A 14,860-nucleotide genomic window follows, 5' to 3' on the forward strand; every position below is an offset into this window, starting at 1 on the left:
ATTATAAATAGAAATGATAATAGTTTATATGGTTTGGGGTTAAATAAAATATATTAATAAAATTAATTTCATTGGTTTGTGTTTTTTAATGTGGCTACTAAAATTTAAAATCATATAAATGGTTCATATTTATCACTCAAATCTTTCTTTTTTTCTTCTTCGGCCACACGGCATGTGGGATCTTGGTTAACCAATCAGGGATTGAACCCATATCCGCTGTGAAAGTCTTGGAGTCTTAACCACTGGACCACCAGTGAAGTGCCATTTAAATCTTATTTCTACTGGACAGTTAGGTCAGAAATGTAGTTAGGGGCCAAATCATATCAGGCCTTAGGGATCACAGTGAGGATTAATGTCTTTATCCTAGAGGTAATATGACCATAATGGGATTTAAATAGAGAATGACACATGAGAAACAAACTGCAGAAGGCAAGAGTGAATTCAGAGAAATCAGCTGGCAGGCTAGGGTACAGGGGAGGTAAGACTAGACTGTGCGCACTGAGAGCGGAGCCAGCTGATCTTGATCTTGATCTTGGAGCCAAGGTAAGGTTTTCAGACATGGCCACTGGGAAGGCCTTAGGCTAAAGTATTTGTTACTTGTTGGGACTGTCACTATTTATTTCTGGGAGGTGAAGTATGCCAAGAAATGTTCAGAGGAAAGTACAATATGTTAGTTTTCTAACATCTCCTCAGAGATATTTATGATGAAGTAAAATCATAAACAACAGATTTGGAAAAGGAGTAATTATCAAGAAGAAAAAAAAAGCTTTCAGCCAAAAGTTTGCAAACTGTCAATGAAAGAAATGCCATAGTGTTAACTTCTGTTAAGTACTTTTCAAGTGAGTTAATTTTTTTTAATTTTAGATTTTATAAAATATTTCTTTTCATTAAAAAGTTTAAAATGACATATCCACGCTGCCTATTGCCAGAAAAACAGCTAAATTGAAAAGGTTGACAATATAGACAGAAGGAAAATGTTAAGTATTTTTTAGATGTCATGAGTTGAGTCCTTAGTGTAAGAAGAGAGAGAGAGAGGGATGGATGGATAGATAGATGGATGAATGGATAGATGAATACTGCAGGGAAGAATTAACAATCTTAGTTTTTTGGTTTGCAAAATATTAAGCATTGGCCTTTGTTCTGGCATGGGATTAAAGTGATTTTCAGGAGACTTAGCTGGTGCTGTACTTGGACCTGAAAGTCTCAGTCCACTCATGACCTAGTGTTCCAATTTAATGAAACTTCTCTTTAGCAATCCCCTACTCTCTGCCTCCATATCTACCCTGTTTGGTGTTTCTCTCCACATTTTAATGATTTAGTCAGCCACCAGCTTTCTCATTTCCAGTGGGTAAAAGAAGGAAAAATTCATCTTCCTTTACCTTAGAGGAGGAGCTGGGAACAAGATCAGCCACTTAGTTGCTCTTGTTTTCTTTTCCACCGAGGCTGCTTTGCTTCCAACTACATCTGTTTTTTGCTTCCCTGTAGCTCCACCTTCCATCTGTTTTGTTTGATGAATGACTAGTTCCTTGAGCTAAGCCTAGATCATTTTCAAGTACCTGAACTTGCAATCATCTATGTTAAAGAGACAAAAAGAACACATGAAATGAATGAACCGAATTCATTTTGTGAATGAATGAAATGAAAGAACACATGAAAGGGTAAATAAAATGCTGAAGGCATTCTGGAACCCTCGGGAAGGGTAGCATTCCTGATACTGAATCTCTGGTAACTAACACCTCCTATTCCCAGAGTGCTCTGTCTTATTTTGCAAGTTGGAATCAAGAGTTGATGTTGCAGTGAAGAGTGGGGTACATGTGTCTTTTTGCATTATGATTTCCTCAGGGTATATGCCCAGTAGTGGGATTGCTGGGTCATATGGTAGTTCTATTTTTAGTTTTTTAAGGAACCTCCATACTGTTTTTCATAGAGGCTGTATCAACTAACATTCCCACCAAGGACATGTGGACACTGACGCAGAAGGGGAGGGTAGGACAAATTGGGAGATTAAGATTGACATATATACACTACCATGTGTAAAACAGATAGCTAGAGAGAACCTGTTACAGAGCACAGGGAGCTCAGCTCAGTGCTCTGTGATGACCTACAGAGGTAGGCAGTGGGAAGGAGTCCCAGGAGGGAGGGGATATATGTATACACAGAGCTGACTCACTTCGTTGTATAGCAGAAAGTAATACAACATTGTAAAACTATTATATCCCAATTAAAAAATGCAAAACCAAAAAGAGTTGATGTTGTTTTTCTAACTATTCTTGAGTTAGAGGAATTTCATATCACTCTAACCAGAAAGTACAAAATCCACCAAAAAAGGGAGACTCGGTTCCTGCCAGAGAAGTCTTCATATATGTTTCAATTTTCCCCAGAGATTTTAGTATCTCATGTTCTAGGGCTGGTGTCCAGCCCCATGTGGTTATTTGAACATAAGTTTAAACTAACATGGGTTAGTTGGACATGGGTTTGATCCCTGGTTTGGGAACTAAGGTCCCACATGCCCTGGGGCCTCTAAGCCCATGAGCCACAACTACTGAAGCCCATGCCCTAGCGCTCATGCTCTCCAACAAGAGAAGCCCAGGCACTACAACTAGAGGGTAGCCTCTGCAACTAGAGAATGCCCACATGCAGCAATGAAGAGCCTGTGCACCACAAAGACCCACTGCAGTCAAAAATACATACATTTTACAAAAAGAGATTAAAAATTCTCTGCGACCCCATGGACTGTGGAGCACCAGGTTTCCCTGTCCTTCACCATTTCCCAGAGTTTGCTCAAACTCATGTCCATTGAGTCAGTGATACCATCCAACCATCTCATCCTCCATTGTCCCCTTTTCCTCCTGCCTTCAGTCTTCCCCAGCATCAGAGTCTTTTCCAATGAGTCAGCTCTTTGCATCAGGTGGCCAAAGTTTTGGAGAAATTGGTATCCTGCAAATACTTTATTTGTTGGGATGGTGTAGCACTAAGAGATTTTTGAACCTTATGTTCTCCCTTCCTAAGATGAAGAACACACTGAGATCTGCATTTGACTGGATTCTGAAGTCTGAGTTCATCTGGCCTGGTAGCTAGCAGTCAAGAGTCTCCCCTTTCAGTCATCACCCCTCAGTGCCAAGTCCACTGCTGGGTGTAAACTCAGGTTTTTAGGGACTCATGTTGCTTCCTTTGATTTATTTGGGGGATTGGGAAATTTCTGGAGGAGCTGAGAGCCCATAGTGGTTCTGCTTCAGCTTCTCAATGTGTCTAACCCTTGCCGCAGTGTGGCAGGACTCAAGAATCGGGGGATGTTGGTGCTTCAAACTATGGCAACTTCCTGTGTCATTACCCCTGACTGGTTTGAACCCCCTATGCTAGTGTCTGTAGAGGGGTGGTGGAATGGGGTAGGGGTAGGAGAGAGGGGGAAGCCATGCGCCACCTCTCTACAGTCCAGGATACCATCAGGAGACTAAGCTGGTTCTCACTTCTCTGTGGAGGCCCAGGCCCCCTCTAAATCCCAGAGTCCTGAAGCTGACTTCAATTCTGATTCAGTTCCAGAATTTTCCCCATCTCTCAGACTCTGAATGATATGGGAGGATACTGAAACCTTCCGGCTCCTCCCTAGAGCAGTGTCCCACCTGCTGCTTACATGCCCACACCATGCATGGCTGGTCTCTAAGCAGGGAGGAACCACGCATGGAGAAAAGATGATGAGGAGGGGAATGCAGTTCTTATCCATCAACTTAGCTCTTCTTCCTGCAGGCCTCTTGCTAGTTTTTCCTCTGTAGCTTCCAGGGGCCGTGCTAAGACGAAAGGCAGACAACAAGAAGGTGGAGAGTGAAAGCAGAGAGTGGAGCTCAACTCTCCATCAGAGAATGCAACTGGGGATTCTCAAAGTCCATGCAGTTTCAGAGTGTTTTTTCCTACACACAGTGCTAAGTTAGGTTATGAAAAAGATAAGAGAACTGAAATCCAGCCAGGGTGAGATCACTTTCCCAGGATCACCAGGCCAGGTGGAGGTGGGTGCTGGCCCTCCTGACTCACTGTGCAGCCTCTTTCCAAATCCTCATGGTGGCTCTGGCTCCAGCATCTGAGTCACCCCCGTGGATTCTACTCTTGCAGCCACCAAAGTCCGATTCCTCTTCCTTACCCACTGCAGTCCATTGACCGGTGCCGGTATCATGACCTCTCACCTAGGCTATTGGCAACAATGTTCTGTCTGGTCTTTAGCAGAGTCACCTTCATGCTGACCCGGCTGCGTGAGATACTCCAGCTGCTACTGTGAGATGAACATAACCAAGGCATAGCTCTCTTGGGGAACCATCCCTCTGAGACACTCTCAACGACTTCCTGCCTAATTTATTAAGTGTTGAAAACTCTCTAGCTCAGTATTCATGGGCTGCCAGCGCAGCGGCAGCATGTTTGCACTCCAGCCCGAAGCATCGCAGGCTCTGAGCAGTCCCGGCTCCCCTGGCTGTGCCTTTGCTTGGAAAACCCCACTTACGCCCCATAGTGACACACGCACTGGTGTCCAGGTGCCTCAGTGGATCCACTCCACCCATGAAACCCTCCTGACTCCCCTGAAATTCTGTACTTTTTTGTTACATTTTGTTTTGTACTGTGGTTCTATATATATTCATCTTATCTCTACTAACTGTTAAACTGAGCTCCTTGAAGACAATGACTGGTATCTTGTTTGTCTTTTAAGACATGATGAACACTCAACGAATATTTTTCAAAAGAATGGATTCCCCTTAAAGGGACAGGCTTGGCTAGAGTGTATATTGTTAAAGTGCTTTTCCTAGAGTTGCAAGGAATTTTACAGTATAAACTTCATCTTTCTTAGAAAACAGCTCTTATATTATGCTCAGACCACCACAGCCCATGTAATAATAAACACAGTTAACTGCCTAGGCTAGGTGAACTGAATTAGCTCAGTAAAAAAAAGTCACCAATCTCCTTCTTCACTATAGTTGCTAAATAGATACTGAAAGGAGTAACAAAATTCTCCAAAGATCCCTGAAGTGTTTATGAATCCATATAACTTATTACTAGCTAATAGAGCTTGTTAGATTCTCAATAAGCTTTTGGTGCACACAGCACTAAGGGCACATATAACCAGTCACAACAACCTACTCCTTACTGGTAATTAAGTGCACAATGGGGCTGTGTTAACAAATGTATTCATTGTATGCGATTTTTAAAATCAAGCAGAAATAAAGCAGCAAATTCATTACATAAAAAAATAGACATGTATTTCTTATTTCATTTTTGATCTGATTTTAAATATTTAAATAAAACTTATAGGAGAAACTTGTTTAACAAAATCCTGGCAAATATCAGAACTGATAATGATGAGTTAAGAGCAAACCAAGAATGATCAGAAATGACCAGGGAAACTATCATTTTTAAAAAATCAACTTGGTAAATAAGACCAGTGCAAAAGGGTGTAGGTATTCCAGACCAGACAAAACCCAGGTATGGAAGCAGGACTCTATCTTACTTCCATTGAAAATGGTGCTGGTATCTGTCCCCCATTATATGGAAAATAAAATAAAATAATGGGTCTGCTACCCCATGTGCCACTTACTACCTCGTTACTGGTTCTGGGAGCAAACTAAATTTACATTTTTAAAGACTGTCAAAGTTTCTTTGTGTTTTTGGGCATGTGTACGGGTGATGGGGTATGGGATTAAAGAGGAATAGGGAAAGGGGAGAGAAAGGCACATACTAGATGTTTTTGTTTTTTGGGTTTCTCTAAAGATTTTTTGTTTTTGGATGGGGACCATTTTTAAAGTCTTTATTGAATTTTTTACTATATTGTTTCTGTTTTTTGTTTTGGTTTGCTGTCCATGAGGCATGTAGGATCTTAGCTCCCTGACCAAGGATCGAACCCATACCCCGTGCACTGGAAGTTGAAGTCTTAACCACTAGCTGCCAGGGAAGTCCCAAGAGCTTTATTATACAACTAAAAAAAAAAAAACCAAAAAACTGAATCATCAACTGGTGTTTAGATCTGTTAGAATTTTGTGAATAGTTATATGGTGAAAAGATTTGAAGTCAGTTTTTAAGTTGGAACTTTTCCCATTTCACAACCCTCACAAAAATGAAATATTTACCACTAAGCAAGTCTTTTTAGTTGCTTACCCTTGTGAAGCCAGGATAATGATATAGAAGACCTGTGCTGTTTGTTTTCACTGAAGACAGTGTGATCATGCTACTTTTGGTGACTTGCTTCCTAAGTTCTCAAGGCAGAAAGGGCATTGGTTTCACAGTGAGACTCCTGGACTACATTGTCCCCGGTCCTGGAAACCCATCACCAAGTCCTTCCTGAGCGCTCACAGAGGGCACGGCTCAGTGACTCGGCACCAACATTTGCATTTGTTGTTGACAACTGTCGGCTTCACCTCTTCTCCTTATAACCCCGTCTAAATGGGGTTTGTAACCCTCCCTCCCACCCACTCCCTTCACTCCCTGGGGAGGGAATGCTGGCCCCTGTTCTCTGTCACCTGTCAGAATCCATCCTGCTGTCACTGGCTTATATGGACAAGTCAGTCTGCTATCACGTGACCCTCGGCTGCTAAAAACAGCTCGAGCGCCCCTGTGAACCTGGGTCTGAAACAATGTCCTCCGCCGAAAGAAACGCAAAGGACACTTGATCACCCAATCCTTGGAATTATTTCCAGGTATCACTTGCAGAAGCCGTTCGGAGCAGCCTTTCCCTGGCAGAGCACACAGGGACGGCCAGGAGATGAGCGCATCTTTGAATTACAAGTCTTTTTCCAAAGAGCAGCAGACCATGGATAACTTGGAGAAGCAGCTCATTTGTCCCATTTGCTTAGAGATGTTCACCAAGCCTGTGGTCATCCTCCCCTGCCAGCACAACCTGTGTAGGAAATGTGCCAGTGACATTTTCCAGGTAGGTTTGCTGGGAATGCTGACGGTAGAAAAGGTTTCCCTCTTCTCCAAACCCAGTGCTTCACTTTGAGGTGAATTTCTTTAGAAAGCTTTATAAGGTTGCATTTGCTTAAAAAAAAAAAAAAAAGTTTTTAAAGTGATTTGCTTTGTGCTTTGCTGTCAGCCTTCTGCTCTCAAATCTAATTTTATTTCAATACTAAGGATCTTTTTCTTTTTTTTTTAATGGAATCTGTTTCAAAATCTTGGGCAGTAAATGAATTACTGCCTAAGACATTAATGCTGGAGTTTCTAGCTGGAACTTTTGGCTATGAAAATGCTGGGTGGAAAAGCACCTTATGCTGAAAACGGTCCATCACACTGGACCACGTTGGCCCACGTTTTTAGACCACTTGCTCATAAGGCCCTGTGGGGTGATCTTGAGCAAGAGAGTTGATATTGTTTGTAGTGACAGAGAGGGAGAGAAAACCTCAGGAAAGCTGCCTATGGCACTACTCAATCTCTCTTTTCTTGCTTGGCAAGAACAGGCCTCTAACCCATACCTGCCCACAAGAGGAGGTACCACTGTGGCCTCCGGGGGCCGGTTCCGCTGCCCATCCTGTAGACACGAAGTGGTTTTGGACAGACACGGGATCTATGGGCTTCAGAGGAACCTGCTGGTGGAAAACATCATTGACATCTACAAGCAGGAGTCCACCAGGTACGGTTCATCCGTGTGTCAGACACGATTATTGTTTGTTTTAGTGGGTCACTCTACTGAATGCTTATTCGCCAATCATGAGCTAATTGTTTTATGGGGAAATGTTTTTCCAAGTCAGTCTTTCCCAGGGAGAGTGAGAGTTCCTCTTGGGAGGAGAGGAGGAAACTAATGCCAGTGCCTTTGTATCAATTTAAGACTGAAGTAACTCATTAACACTAATCTAGTTCAGACAGTATTATTGAAAGAGGCATAATACTGCCTCCACCCCCAGCCTTGTACTGTGTGTTAGTTGCTCAGTCATGTCCGAGTTTTTGTGACGGCATGGACTATAGCCCACCAGGCTCCTCTGTCCATGGCATTCTCCAGGCAAGAATACTGGAATGGGTTGCCATTCCCTTCTCCAGGGGATCTTCCTGATCCAGGGATCGAACCCAGGTCTCTTGCATTGTAGGTAGGTTCTTTACCATCTGAGCCACCAGGGAAGTACACCTTGTACTACCATCCCTGGTAGATGTTTCTGCATGTCACAGGTCCTTTACAGCTACAGAGTCTACACAGCCAAAAAACTAAAGTACAAAACTGTACAGAAAATGAAACAGAAACGGCATCTTCCAAAATCAGCCCGTTATTAGTTCAGACGGTCTCATTTTAAATTACCTAGAGGGTAATAATAAAAAGAAAACCTTCTAACAGAGTTAGTCATGGTAATGACTCTAGGAAGTAGCAAAGCAAGGCAGACTTCCGGGCTTTAGCAACTTAAGAGTTTAGAGACATGGGAGGAAAAAAAGAAAATGGAGCTCAGGTTATGTTTCCCTATTCTCTAGGTTGTTCTTACTGTATACTCTTGGCATGTACCTGCTTACTGACATGCAGCATCTACATCAGTCATTTTTTATTTTTTTGAAAAGGGCATTTTTATTCATCGAATCACACTGGCTACAGAATTCCTTTCCTAGAGACAACACTGCGGGAGTCCATTCCTAGAAGGCCGGGTGTGAAGGGCCCTTTTTCAACTGTACACAAGTTAGTCTGGTCCACAACGCTTGATAGCGATACTGGGACCATCTAGAAATGACCTCACTGTGCTTCCTAGTAGGAGACACAGATTCATGGAACATCTGCTGGGCTCGAAGAGCCTGGGGCTTTTAGAAGGAAAGCTGTTCCATAAATAGAACATATAATTATTATAATCGCTATGGCTATTCATTTCTGCTTAAGATTCAAAACTAAATTAGATAGTGCCACGATATAGATGGCACTGGGAGGAAGAGTTGCTGATGATAGACTGAGTCAGCAATTTCCCTGGCTTCCAAAATCTCTTGAGAAGGAAAGCACCACTGTTCTAATTAAGATCTGATCTCCTTTTATTTCATTACTTTAAGATACATATACCTATCTACTTGTTTTTTAAGAGACAATGTACCTGTCTCTTAAAAAAGGTTCACTGTCTCTTAAAAAGTTAATCAGCCAATTAATAACCAACTGATTATTATGGCTGTTTATATAACATCTGATTCAGTGTCCGAGACAGTGCCTTGCACAGAATAGTTGCTCCCGAAGTACCAGGTGACCAAGCGACACCATAGATCTTCCTACACATTCTACTTATTGCAATAGTTTTCTGTTTTGCTATTTGCCACACTGAGAGCTTGAATGATGTGAAATGATAACCGTAACTGTTACATAATCCAGAGAAGAGGATGTTAGCATTTGTAGCATGAGTAAAACAAGACACAGGCTGGTTTTAACTCTAAAGTCAGTGAAGCGCATCTGCCAAAAAATAATGTACAGGTGAGCAAATTGTATAAAAACAATGAACCAAATTTCCAACATCAAAGCTCAGAGCTGAGTAGACTAGTGGTGTTTTTGTGATTATCAAATTCTTCTTCTGTTACTGCTTCTTGAACCTCAGACTTGCTTTGGGGGCATTTTTAATTGGTAGCAGAACCACCAATTGTGCTCAGGGCTTGGGCACATGTTTGGATATAAACACAGTTGTTTCCTGAGGGCTGGCAGCTTTATCAGCCCAGAACCCTAAGCCTCAGGGTACAAGAGGAGACTCTGAAATCACTTGGATATACACAGTGAGATAAACCCTGGCCCACGTTGGGGTGAAGGCAGAAACGGCAGGTGCTGGTCAACTCTGACCTCCCACAGAATGGCTAGAAATTGTAGATCTTGACAAAGCCTGGCCTTCTTTTTTGGGGATGGAAGGCCCTCTGTGAAATGCAGCATGTGGAATCTTAGTTCCCTGCCCAGGGATTGAACTCATGCCCCCTGCAATGAAGCATGGAGTGTTCAATGCTGGACCACGAGGGAATTCCCAACTTGGCTTTCTTATCGAGCCTTCTACCAGGAGCTAAACTAGCCACAGTTCGGGGGTGGAGGTGGGGTGATACGAGAAGGAACTAATTTCACCAATATTAATAATGAACATGATGAAAGTGAAAGTGTTAGTTGCTCAGTTTTGTCTGGATCTTTGCAACCCCATGGACTGTAGCCCGCCAGCCTCCTCTGTCCATGGGATTTCCCAGGCAAGAATACTGGAGTGGGTTGCCATTCCCTTTTCTAGGGGATCTTCTCAACCCAGGGATCAAACCAGGTCTCCTGCATTGGAGGCAGATTCTTTACCATCTGAGCCACCAGAGAAACCAATGAATATGATAATTAACTTTAAAATACAGTAAGCCAAACTAATATGTGTTGAATATGTATCAGCCACTGTTCAGGGTGCTATACACATGAATCATGTATAATTCTTTAATTTTTACAGTCTTGTGAGGTTGTGATTATTATTGTTGTTGTTCAGTGGCTCAGTCCTGTCTAACTCTTTGTGACCCCATGGACTGCTGCATACCAGGCTTCCCTGTCCTTCACCATCTCCCAGAGCTTGCTCAAACTTATGTCTATTGAGTCGGTGATGCCATCCAACCATCTCATCCTCTGCTGTCCCCTTCTCCCCATGCTTGCCATCTTTCCCACCATCAGGGTCTTTTCTAATGAGTCGGCTCTTTGCATCAGGTGGCTGAAATATTGGAGCTTCAGTGGTAGCATCAGTCCTTCCGATGAATATTCAGGACTGATTTCCTTTAGGATTGACTGGTTGGATCTCCTTGCTATCCAAGAGACTCTCAAGAGTCTTCTCTAACACCACAGTTCAAAAGCATCCATGCTTCAGCACTCAGCATTCTTTATGGTCCAACTCTCATATCCATACATGACTACTACAAAAATCATAGCTTTGGCTATATAGACCTTTGATGGCAAAATAATGTCTCTGCTTTTTAATATGCTGTCTAGGTTGGTCATAGCTTTTCTTCCAAGGAGCAAGCGTCTTTTAATTTCATGGCTGTAGTCATTACCATCTGTAGTGATTTTGGAGCCCAAGAAAATAAAGTCTCTCACTGTTTCTACTGTTTGCCCATCATTTGCCATGAAGTGATGGGACCAGATGCCATGATCTTAGTTTTTTGAATGTTGAGTTTTAAGCCAACTTTTTCACTCTCCTCTTTCACTTTCATCAAGAGGCTCTTTAGTTCCTCTTCACTTTCTGCCATAAGGGTGGTGTCATCTGCATATCTGAGGTTATTGATATTTCTCCCCTCAATCTTGATTCCAGCTTGTGCTTCTTCAAGCCCAGCATTTCGCATGGTGTACTCTGAATATAAGTGAAATAAGCAGGGTGACAATATACAGCCTTGATGTACTCCTTTCTCAATTTTGAACCAGTCCATTTTTCCATGTCTGGTTCTAATTGTTGCTTCTTGATCTGCATACAGGTTTCACAGATGGCAGGTAAGGTGGTCTTGTATTTCCATCTCTTGAAGAGGTTTCCGCAGTTTGTTGTGATCCACATAGTCAAAGGCTTTAGCACAGTCAATAAAGCAGAAGTAGATAATTTTCTGGAATTCTCTTGCTTTTTTTTGATGATCTGACAAATGCTGGCAATTTGATCTATCATTCCTCTGCCTTTTCCATATCCAGCTTGAACATCTGGGAGTTCACGGTTCCTATACTGTTGAAGCCTAGCTTGGAGAATTTTGAGCATTACTTTGCTAGTATGTGAATTGAGTGCAATTGTGCAGTAGTTAGGAGAAGGCAATGGCACCCCACTCCAGTACTCTTGCCTGGAAAATCCCATGGACGGAGGAGCCTGGTGGGCTGCCGTCCATGGGGTCACAAAGAGTCGGACATGACTGAGCGACTTCACTTTCACTTTTCACTTTCATGTATTGAAGGAAATGGCAGCCCACTCCAGTGTTCTTGCCTGGAGAATCCCAAGGACGGCGGAGCCTGGTGGGCTGCCATCTATGGGGTAGCACAGAGTCGGACACGACTGAAGCGACTTAGCAGCAGCAGCAGCAGTGCAGTAGTTTGAACATTTATTGACATTGGGATGAAATTCTTTGGCACTGTCTTTCTTTGGGATTGGAATGGACCTTTTCCAGTCCTGAGGCCACTGAGTTTTCTAAATTTGCTGGCACACTGAGTGCAGCACTTTAACAGCATCATCTTTTAGGATGTGAAATAGCTCAGCTGGAATTCTATCACCTCCTCTAGCTTTGTTCGTAGGGATGCTTCCTAAGGTTGTAGTGATTATTATTATCACCTTATTAAAATTTTTAAATATTTTATCCTGGTGGCTTAGTGGTAAACAATCTGCCTGCAATGCCAGAGATGCCTCCTGCACAGGAGACATAGGTTTGATCTCTGGGTCGGGAAGATCCCCTGGAGAAGGAAATGACAACCCACTCCAGTATTCTTGCCTGGAGAATCCCGTGGACAGAGAAGCCTGGTGGGCTACAGTCCATGGGATTACAAAAGAGTTGGACACAACTTAGTGACTAAACAACAGCAAGGACAACTCAAAGCAATTCTGTGCATATACATAATTTTAAACATTCCAGTAGCACTACAAGGCTTCTAAAGAGAGCAGCATTCCTGGCCCTACCAGGTCTCTTGGCTGCTAAGCCGCACCTCCCAGAGTCAGCCATGTTTAATTCTTTCAGTTTTTCTTTTGCTGTTTATCACCTAGAGTCCTGTGCCCACTACTAGTAGCTCCTCTCCCTGGATTTTTCAGTTTTCGACATTACTGACTTCACCGGAGACAATGAGGGCTAAACCCTTTTGTGGTTGGGCTTCACTTTCTATGGTACATTTACTTTCCCCTGGGATGAACCCCTTGTTTCCTAGATCCTTTGTCATCTCCTTTATTGGTTTACTCTATTGTTTTTGTGGAGCACATCCTTAAGTAATCCCCTAAAGTGTGCAAAAAGTCCCCCTTTCAGCCCTCCCCACTCTCTCACCTTCCGGGTGCCAGTCCCAGGGCCTTTACAGGGAAACCTGTAAAACTGAGGCAGGCTGCTTCCTGCTTGCTTCTCTCAAGAAGGCTATCGGCAGAACTAAGATGCAGTTCAAGCAGGTGACTTCTCTTTGTCAGTTGTTCACAATTTCCAGCATCTGCCTGCCATCTCTTCTTTGCTGTCACCTTGCTCATTTTTTTGTCCTTACTGATTCCTACTTTTTTATTCCCTTACTCTCATTTTAGTGGGATTTCAGCAGGAAATGTAAATAAGTAAAGGCCTATGTTATTCTGGCATATTTAAATAGAAGATCCCTAGTCCAATGTTCAGATATGAGGAAAGGTTGAGCCTGAAAGTGTTGAAGGAACTTGCCTAAGGCCCCAAAGCCACCACATGGTGAAACTGAACTGGGATTGATTAAGCTTTGAGATCAGCTTGACTCTAAAGGTGATGCCTGAAATGTCAGCACCAGATGCCCATCCTTCAGGAAACTCCAGGATGGTCCCAGAAGCCCCAGAGAGCAGAGGGAGCAGGCTACAGGCTCCCAGAGACCAGTTTGCATGGAACAGTAGGCGGGCCACAGCCGGCATTTGGCTCTGAGTCCCAAACCACAGCTAAGAGCTTGGCCACGCTCACCTCATGAAGTTGCCTTTATATCTTTATTCTATGCACCGTGTTTGTCCCAAGTCTGTTACATGTTGTGAGGTGTCTGAATGTTTTCCTTCCACACCCAGGTGTAAGTGGGGGATGCCCCTCAGGCTGTGTAGCCACACTGAACAAGAAAGGCCTAATAAGGAATATTGCAGGCAGTCCTTGGTCTGCATTGCCTAATGAAAAAGTCATCACAATCAACAACTACATGAAGAGCTTGTGGCTGTTTCCACATTTTCAGTATTGCACACACTGCAAATGTCTGATCTCTACAACACTGTCTCTGATGAGAGCTGCTGACTTCAGAATAGCACATGGGACAAAAGCCACTTTTGGGGAATGTCTTGGGGAAAGGGCATCAGCAGTACCATCTCCCAGGAAATGTGCTCCAGACTCTCGCTGACATTTATTCCAAGGTGGAGAGACACAGGAGGGAAGGTTTTAGAGGTGGTGAGGCCTTTGACGATGCAACGACCAAATCACCACTCTTAGTCTCTAGCTAACCCCTGGAGGCCTTTGCCATCTACTCTTAAAATATTTATTTATTTGGCTGCAACAAGTGTGAGTTGTGGCACTCAGGATCTTTAGTTGCAGCATGGAGGCTCTTAGTTGAGACATGTGGGATCTAGTTCCCTGACCAGGGATTGAACTTGGGCTCCTTACATTGGGAGCACAGAGTCTTAGCCACTGAACCACCAGGGAAGTCCCACCTTTGTCATTTAGAAATGGAGTCTTCAAGATGTTGTCTGGTCTCTTCCTTGGTCAGTAAGGAGAGTCAAGTGACCGAGCTCTCCCCATTGTTCACATGCCTTCTCTAGAGAAGCCGTTTTACTTTAGAGCATGGGGAACACTGGCAAATTCCCTTCCACCTCTCACTCATACTCCAGCAAATATTTACTGAGTGCCAACTCTATGCAAGGCACTGCTTTTGGCACTGGGAACCCAGCAAAAGAAGACAACCCATGACCTCTGCCCTCTTGGAGCTCACGTCCCATTGGAGGAAACAGACAATAATATATGTAATGGGATAGCGCGTACGTGCTCAGTCGCTTAAGTCACATTCAACTCTTTTGTGACCCCACGGACTATAGCCTGCCAGACTCCTCTGTCCATGGGATTTCCCAGACAAGAATATTGGAACAGGTTGTCATTCCCTTCTCCAGGGTATCTTCCCAATGAAGGGATTAACCCACGTCTCCTGCGTTGCAGGCAAACTCTTTACCACTGAGCCACCTGAGAAGCCCCATAATGGGACAGTACTCGGTCATAAAAAAGAATGCAGTATTGCCATCTGCAGCAACATGGATGG

General features: G+C 43.4%; 1 protein-coding gene across 16 annotated transcripts in view; it reads left to right on the top strand.

Moving 5' to 3' along the window:
• The window catches only part of TRIM55 (tripartite motif containing 55), a 59,931-nt gene that overhangs the window by 6,454 nt on the left and 38,617 nt on the right, over positions 1-14,860 (top strand). For 12 of the 16 annotated variants that reach the window (XM_052651731.1, XM_052651729.1, XM_052651738.1 and 9 more), the window contains exons 1-2: positions 6,590-6,901; positions 7,425-7,597. In XM_052651731.1, coding sequence (XP_052507691.1) covers positions 6,734-6,901; positions 7,425-7,597 — 341 coding nt within the window. In that variant the 5' untranslated portion in view covers positions 6,590-6,733. Of the gene's footprint in view, positions 1-528; positions 544-6,589; positions 6,902-7,419; positions 7,598-14,860 lie in introns of those variants that run through there. The other 4 variants (XM_052651727.1, XM_052651726.1, XM_052651728.1 and 1 more) reach the window with 3 other exon arrangements.

This window comes from Budorcas taxicolor, chromosome 14 (genome assembly GCF_023091745.1).
Source record: "Budorcas taxicolor isolate Tak-1 chromosome 14, Takin1.1, whole genome shotgun sequence".
Lineage (NCBI taxonomy): Eukaryota > Metazoa > Chordata > Mammalia > Artiodactyla > Bovidae > Budorcas > Budorcas taxicolor.